Genomic DNA, 7,911 nt, shown 5'->3' with positions numbered 1-7,911 from the left:
AACATATCCATTATACCATTAAGTAGTTTATGGCCATAAAGTAGTTTACAATTAGAGTAATACTCAATATTAATACAACTCAATCTGGTAAATCAGATTGTTGTGGCTGGATGAACCAGGACTTACTAAATGTCTATGAAGCTGAGAATTGCACAATCAACCCAGTCTTTAAAATCCCATAGGAAATTTTCTATTTTTGGAAACTTGTATCACCAATGCATAGTTTATACCCAGAACTGTAATTTTACCCATGGAAGTCGAGGATATTATATTGTGGATCAGAATCTCCATCAGCTTTTGATGTGGCCATGCAGGTATCAATAAACAGGCGGAGTGGTGAGTGGTTTCCTTTTCTGATATCTGCTTGAACATGGAGGTTATCACCCAACAAGTATACAGTAGAATTTTTTTCAGCTTGCCAGTCATCTGTAGTAATACAACAACAACAAATTAAAACATTTTCCCCAAGGTGTTCACCTAAAATATGGAATCTAACTTGCCTGTCATCAGACGCAAGGAAAAGTACTGCTTTTCTTTCTCAAACGTTGCTGAAGTAAAAGGTACCCAGGTGGTCTGGATGGCATTACTGCTCACATCATTTTTCCTGAAATGAAAGTGTGTCATTTATTGACATGATGCAAGTGAGCAAGTAGACAGCAAACATAGACAACACTTCTCACCATGAGTAGTGGCAAGCAATGGGGAACTCTTCTGCACTCTTAACAGTTGTCAAGTTGCTTGCAGACTCCGGCTTATAGTACAAGCTAACATTATAGAGCATGAAATCAAGTACCTGGAAGAAAGCAATTTTGAATTTATAGTTTTATAATGGCGAGTTATAAACCAAGTTATAAACCAAGTTATAAACCAAGTTATAAACCAGGCATGTTGGGGGTTTGCTCTCCTCTCCCTTTTATTTGAAGGAATAAGTCCATTTAATTAAAATTGGTGGTTTAAAAGCAGCACTTTCTCAGAAACTGAGCTCAGAGGTTTAACTAAGACTAACTCTTTCTTCAAACCCAGATTTGTAAAAAGTGGAGTTTGAGACAAATTTAATTCTGGTTTCAAAAATCATGCTACACCCAAATTAAACCTCCAAACCTAGTTCATAAATCATACATGACAGAAAATAAAACGTCTCACATTAGTTTGTAACTTTGAACTATAGTTAAGCAAATAAACCACAGTGAGCTGAGTTTTCATAACTCATAAGTCATGGCTGACAATTCACTGTAATGAACATATCACACAAGTACAGCTACAGATTTTGGATCCCCCCCCCAGCTGCTAGGTATTTTAAGTCTTTGCAGAGGGGGAAGTATGGTGTTAATAGTGAAGTGAATGCAGATGTTAAGATTTCCAATTCAAATTAAGCTGACTCAGGAAACCATAAACACAGTGGTGGTTCATTTATAATAAAACTGCCAGTCACCATTTGTTAAAAAGATGGTCTTAAGTTTGCCTGAATCCCATATTATTTCAAGCTTTTGAATGTTAATAAATCAACAAGTCTGAAATGTTAATACCACTTTATAATGCCTTGGTAAGGCCACACTTGGAATACTGCATTCAGTTTGGTTGCCACGATGTAAAAAAGATGTTGAGACTTTAGAAAGAGTGCAGAGAAGAGCAACAATGATGATTAGGGGACTGGAGACTAAAACATGAAGAACGGTTGCAGGAACTGGGTATGTCTAGTTTAATGAAAAGGAGGATTAGGGGAGACATGATAACAGTGTTCTATTATCTCAGGGGTTGCCACAAAAAAGAGGAAGTCAAACTATTCTCCAAAGCACCTGAGGGTAGAACAAGCAGCAATGGGTGGAAACTAATCAAGGAGAGAAGCAACTTAGAACTGAGGAGAAATTTCCTGACAGTTAGAACAATTAATCAGTGGAACAACTTGCCTCCAGAAGTTGTGAATGCTCCAACACTGGAAGTTTTTAAGATGTTGGATAACCATTTGTCTGAAATGGTATAGGGTTTCCTGCCTAGGCAGGGGGTTGGACTAGAAGACCTCCAAGGTCCCTTCCAACTCTATTATTCTATTGTATCATAGCAAGATAGTCTACCATGCATAGCTAAATTACATAGCCATGATTTTAAGCCTTTTGATTTTAAAACAGGGAAGCATCCTATAGATTTTAACATAGCTATACATAGTTATGTTAAAATTTGTAATTACATATAATAGACCCATGGCTAACATAAAGCTTGGCACTAAGAAGGATGTTGTATCTTTCACTAACCCAAAAAGTAATTTATTTCTGGCTTAATAATTCCAGTCCTTGTGGGTTATAAATTATGTTTTAGTTTTCTGTAAAAATGCAATGCATTCTAATTCATTAAAATTTACTTGAACAGATAACTTAACACAAAAACATCAGCCCAACATTTTGCAATATTACCTGCAAGTTCTGGATACACTCATGGAGTTCCACTTTGAAGATAATCAAGGTAGCAGACTGATTAACAATAGAGTAATGGCAGGCTTGTGGCCAAATGCTGAGATCCTTTGCTTGGATAAAGTGGCCTGTCTGAAAGAGATCACGATGAACCTGAATCATCATTTCATCTTCTCCACACTGCACCATGATGGGTTGCCAAGAACTGGGAAACAGACCCTCTCTAGGAGAGAAGACTTTAGGTTCAGCATTTTGGATCAATTTAGTTACTGGCTCTTCTGTAGCAAAGTCTGAAAAATTAGCAAAAGTCAGTAAACAAAAAAGATAACTCAGAAACAAAAACTGTAGAACTTTTAACAGCCTCATCCTGTTTCTTTCACCACCTCAATCCTACTACAAAATAAGCTCAGGGACTATTCCTTTTTTATGTCCTATCATAAGCCTCATTGCTTAATTGAAAGCAATCATTGTCAACTCTTTAATGACCTTCAAGGGTATCAGCTTCACCTGGGCCTTTTCAGCCAAAAAAGAAGTAGCCTCTATTCCCATTGCCTTTTATTACCTGTATTCAGTAAATGAAATTCCAGTGTATCATCTTGTTTGGGAAGTCTTACATGGGCTGTATTTGCATAACATACTGAGCCTAAACTCTATTTCAGGCTGGCATGTTAGCCAATTCTTGTACTTCATTTATGTTTCATTTGTGTGAGGTAGAAGCCCAGAAAAAGAAAATATAGATCACTATAAACCACTGTTTCCAAAACTTGGGAACTTTAAGATGTGCCCATGACATCTGGAAAATATCAGATATACTCTACATGCCTTAGTTACCAGGTTTGAGATACATTGAGTTAAATTGTGGGGAAGTCTGTCATATTAGTGTAATCATACTGATTCTCCCCTACAATATAATAACTCAGTGTAGAAGACAAAAAGACCAATACAATCAAAATATTAAGGTAAGATGTTCATAATTTTATGGGTATTTAAAGCATGGGCATTTACCATTCATTTTATGATGCCTGCTGAATAGAGCAGTAAAAACATGACAGGAATTTTAGTTTTTTCTATCACTTGTTTCCTGGCCGCACCCCCTATTCCCTCCTAAAAGTCATTAACTCCTATCACTTTTGCTTGTTTCCCTGCCACTTGCCAGTGGGAAAATCATAGTCTGGTTATTTATTTATTTTTTGCTAACCTTTTGCTATCCTTTTCTTTTAACTTAGTTAATTTTGTATGATTCTGGAGTCATAGCTGGTGTCATACAATTTGTATTGTACAGCCCCAATTTAACTTCCAGCATATTAGATCAGTGTATTGAGCAAACCCATAAAGTTGTTTTAACCAAATAAACCACAGTTATACTGACATAGTTAAACAATAAAACCTGGCAACTAATGGAGAAGCAATTACATGCTCACATTTTATAGAAGTTACTAGCCCTTTATTCTTTGAAACAATAGTTTAAACAAACAATATATTATGATACAAATTACAGCAGATTAAACCTATTGTTAATATGTGTAATTATACAGAGGGATGACGTCAAGAGGTAACATCAAAATAGGCATGTTCTCTTCATTCCTCAGCCTTCTGAAACTTCTCCATAAAGAAACTGACAGGACAATTAGGGTACACTTTATTACAGTGCTAAATTTGAATCAATTGCTTTATAAGCCCTCTATATTTAAAAGAAACATTTTTTGCTCATTCTGTTATTCCAGAAGCTGCCAAAACTACAGCATATTTCTGGGTATCGGGCCACTCCATCTTGGCTTGCATCAGCTGACTATGGCACTAGCTAGCTGATGCATTGATGACATTACCTAGTTTGTTCTACTTCTAAACTATCAGGTTGGGCCATATAAATCCAAGCAACTACAAGACAGCAGGAGAGTCTTTTTGTGTCTCTGTACTGGTAGTCCTTGTTTACAACTGTCTTGGTAGATGTCCAAGGTAGATATCTATCCTTATTCCACTGGTCTCCTACATAGCCCTCACTTTTCATAGAGATTTAAGGGAGGTTGAAAGGTAGAATTTAAATAAATAAGGTAAATAAATGAAACATGGCTCAGAATTGACCTTCATGGCTCCTAGGGAGAAAGCAGATAATGGAATTACTGACCTTGTTTTAATTACTGTCGCTGAAACTATCATCAGCAAATTGTCTTTAATTTTAGATCATGCAAGATCTCTCTGCTAAATAAAATGGGGCCGGAGTGGAGACGTCGGCTCTGTCTAATAGTTACAGCACCCAGCTAGAATGCTTTAGAGATTGTGAGTTCAAGTGTTGCGTATCTGTGACTAGGTTCTAATAGTGAGGCAGAAACTTCTCAGCTCCATTTTAGGGAATTCATTTATTTCAGTTTTCCCACAAACTTGAAAGCAAAATCAATCCTTTAAAGATCCACTCATCAAAACCGATGCAACTCTTGGAGCAGTGGAATTTTTTCCTGCTTCGTGCAGAAAGCTGCAAAAAGTTGGCATGCTTTCATTAGTTAGCAGAGTGACGCTGCTGTCACAAGCACTTTTTCCAAATAATTTTTTAAGCGAAGTGAACCAAGGATTGACGAGGCAGGAGGCTCCTGAGATAAGTTAAACAGCTTTATTCCAAACAGAGAAGCAACGATAACAAGTAAGTAACAATTCAGCACCTCGCCCTGCTTGACAGCTATTTATATGGAGCCGTCAAGCAGGGCGACCAATAGGTGCGTTTCTGACAGCCCGCGCTCAGCCAGCCATGCCTTACCCAATCAGGCATGGCTTGGCTGTTGCCGGCTGTCAGTCGTAAGCATGAGGACTAAACACTTCTTACCTCCCTTAGTGAGGGCGCATGCGGAAACGTTGTGCATGCATACTCACTAAGATAGGTGGGATGGCGGTGGACATGTCCAGAATGCCTCAGTTCAGGAGGCGGCGCCGGAGAGGTAAGATGTCCCTGTTGTGGCTCCTCCCTGAAGGGAGTGGAGCTCTGGGTGATGTCACCAAGGCCTGCACTAGAGGGTGGAACCACAGATACAGGTAGGCTGTGGCGGTCGCTGGAGGTGAGGTTGAGTAAACTGGCCGGTAGGCGGTGCCTGAACAAGGAAGGCCTCTGGATGGGGTAACCCGGGGGGGTGCAACGCCGGATGGAGTCGGTAAAATAAATGGTTGCTGGAAGGCGGTAACAGGGTAGGAGAGGCTTGACTGGGGGAGGGCCTCAGGCAGAAATGAGGCCAAAAGCTGCGGCGGAATGGAGACCAGCTGCTGGGCGACGGTGGCCGGGCTCGACGGGCCAGTTTGAGTGGAGGCCTCTGGTGGTAGGTGGCACCTTAGTTGGTCTACATGGTGCCGCCACTTGGTGCCTTCTAGTAGGTAGACCCTGTAAGAACAGGGACCAGTTATTGTGGTGACGGTGGCAGGCACCCACCTAGGATCCCTGGAGTAGCTCTTGGCCCAAACAAGGTCCCCCTCCCTGAATGTGTGGGGTGGGGCCCCCAGGTTGCCAGGCTGTTCCCCAGAATAGAGATGGTGCAGTCTATCCAGGGTAGTCCACAGGTGCCGGCCCATCAGTAGCTCCGCGGGGCTCTTTCGAGTGATAGGGCAAGGGGTGGAATGCTGACCCATAAGGTAAGCAGCCACCCTTGCCGGCCAGTTGCCACGGTCCATCCAGCCCAAAGCCTCTTTGGCCGATCGGACCGCCTCTCCGCCCAGCCATTGCTGGCCGGATGGTAAGGGGTGACAGGTGCATGGTGGATCCCCTGCACAGCCAGGAACTCCTGAAATGTCGTGGAGGAGAATTGTGGGCCATTGTCGGACACGACAATGTCTGGCAAGCCATGGGTGGCAAATAGCCGCCGCAAGGCCCGCACCATACTCTCAGCTGTGGTGGACAACATCAGCGAGAGTATGCATCCACGACAGCCGGGAACATCTGGCTGCGGAAGGGGCCCACAAAGTCAAGGTGCAGGCATGACCAAGGTCCTCTGGGCATCTCCCACTCCCAGGGGGAGGCAGCGGGGAGGGCAGGTCGGGACACTTGGCAAGGGGAGCACCTAGACACCCAGGCTGCTATCTCATCATCCAAGCGGGGCCACCAGACATAACTCCAGGCAAGCGCCTTCATGCGTGCAACACCCGGGTGGTCCGCATGGAGACGAGACAGCACCTGGTGGCAGAGGGTGGGGGGAATAATGACCCTGTCCCCCCACAATAGGCACCCACAGTGCAGGGATAGTTCTAACTGACAGGCCTTGAATGGCCGGAAGTCCTTGGAGACTCCGCCCATAGGCCAGCCTCTTAGGACCCAAGCCATGATCTGTGAGAGGACAGGGTCGACTTTGGAGTGGGCTGCCACGTCAGTGGCCATCAGGGGCAGTTCCAGGTCTGCAATGGAAAGAACTGAAAGACAAGGACCTGGCTGTGGATCAGCGCAGGGAAGAGAGCAATGGCTAAGGGCATCAGCATGCCCCAGCTGTTTGCCAGGATGGTATCTCAGTGTATATGAATACGCTGCCAGGAACTTTGTCCAGTGGGTCATCCTTGGAGAAAGGATGGGAGGGGTCAGCCCAAGGAGAGGCTTGTGATCTGTGTAGAGTGTAAAATGCTGACCGTAGAGGTAGTCGTGGCATTTTTTAATCCTGGACAAAGCAGCCTGAGCCTCCTTGTCAATCTGGCTGTAGTTCCTCTCAGCCGAGGAGAGTGTCTGGGAGTAAAAAGCCACTGGGGCTTCTGAGCCATTTGGGAAGACGTGGCTCAGAACTGCCCCAGACCGAAAGAGGAGGCATCACATGCCAACATCAGCGGCATCTTGTCACTATATTGGACTAAGACTGCCTCTGACGTAAGCATGGCTTTGACAGCCATGAACGCATGCGCTTCATGGCTGCCCAAGCGCCAGGCCGCGGATCAGTCGAGCAACCGATGCAGCAGCTTGGCTAGTGACACCTTGTGTGGCAAGAAAGGTGCGTAAAAATTTAAAAGGCCAAGGAACGCTTGCAACTCTGCCTTAGTGATGGCCGCTGGGGCGTTCCTTATGGCCGCAACTTTGGAGGATGTAGGGTGGATGCCCTGGGTGTCAATTAAGAAGCCCAGGAACTTCACCCTAGGCACAGCAAAGGAACATTTGCTGTGTTTTAATTTGAGACGGCGCCCCTGAAACGGAGGACCTTCCGGAGTACTTCGATGAGCCCTGAGTGGCTGTTTGCAGCGATCAGGACATCATCGAAGTAGGGAACGACGCCAGGGAGCCCATGGAGCAACCGCTCCATGAGGCTCTGGAAGATCCCCAGGGCAACGGAAACGCCAGATTGGAGGTGGCAACAATGAAAGACCCCACAGTGGGTGATGATGGTCTGTGCTGCTGCCGCATTGTCATCCACCAGGAGCTGCTGGTAGGCCTGCGCCATGTCCAGTTTGGCAAAGGTGCAGCCCCGCCCCAAGGAATGGAGCAGTTGCTGCACCACAGGGACTGGATAGGGGTTTGCTTGGAGGCCAAGGTTGATGGTCGACTTATAGTTGGTGCAGA

At 44.2% G+C, this 7,911-nt stretch overlaps 1 protein-coding gene across 1 annotated transcript; it reads right to left on the bottom strand.

The window, feature by feature from the left end:
* Positions 1-676: 676 nt before the first annotated feature.
* LOC106543859 (zona pellucida sperm-binding protein 3) lies at positions 677-2,771 on the bottom strand. Its single transcript, XM_087711848.1, has 2 exons — positions 2,409-2,771; positions 677-793 (listed from the first exon to the last, which is right to left on the bottom strand). Exons 1-2 carry the CDS (start codon positions 2,769-2,771, stop codon positions 677-679), a joined length of 480 nt encoding a protein of 159 aa, XP_087567974.1.
* Positions 2,772-7,911: the final 5,140 nt, after the last annotated feature.

Source organism: Thamnophis sirtalis, unplaced genomic scaffold (assembly GCF_051295495.1).
Source record: "Thamnophis sirtalis isolate CommonGarterSnake01/CBP01778 unplaced genomic scaffold, rThaSir2_p1.2 scaffold_4, whole genome shotgun sequence".
Lineage (NCBI taxonomy): Eukaryota > Metazoa > Chordata > Lepidosauria > Squamata > Natricidae > Thamnophis > Thamnophis sirtalis.
Note: the sequence above shows the minus strand (reverse complement) of the source record. Positions and strands in the feature narration are given on the sequence as shown.

What these genes read in the sequence shown, in the direction of transcription:
- LOC106543859 (XM_087711848.1), bottom strand. Translation starts at nt 2,771, where the DNA reads ATGAGGCTGTTAAAAGTTCTACAGTTTTTGTTTCTGAGTTATCTTTTT. An exon ending in AGTGTATCCAGAACTTGCAG is followed by an intron (nt 794 to 2,408) that starts GTAATATTGCAA and finishes GCTTTCTTCCAG; the next exon opens with GTACTTGATTTCATGCTCTA.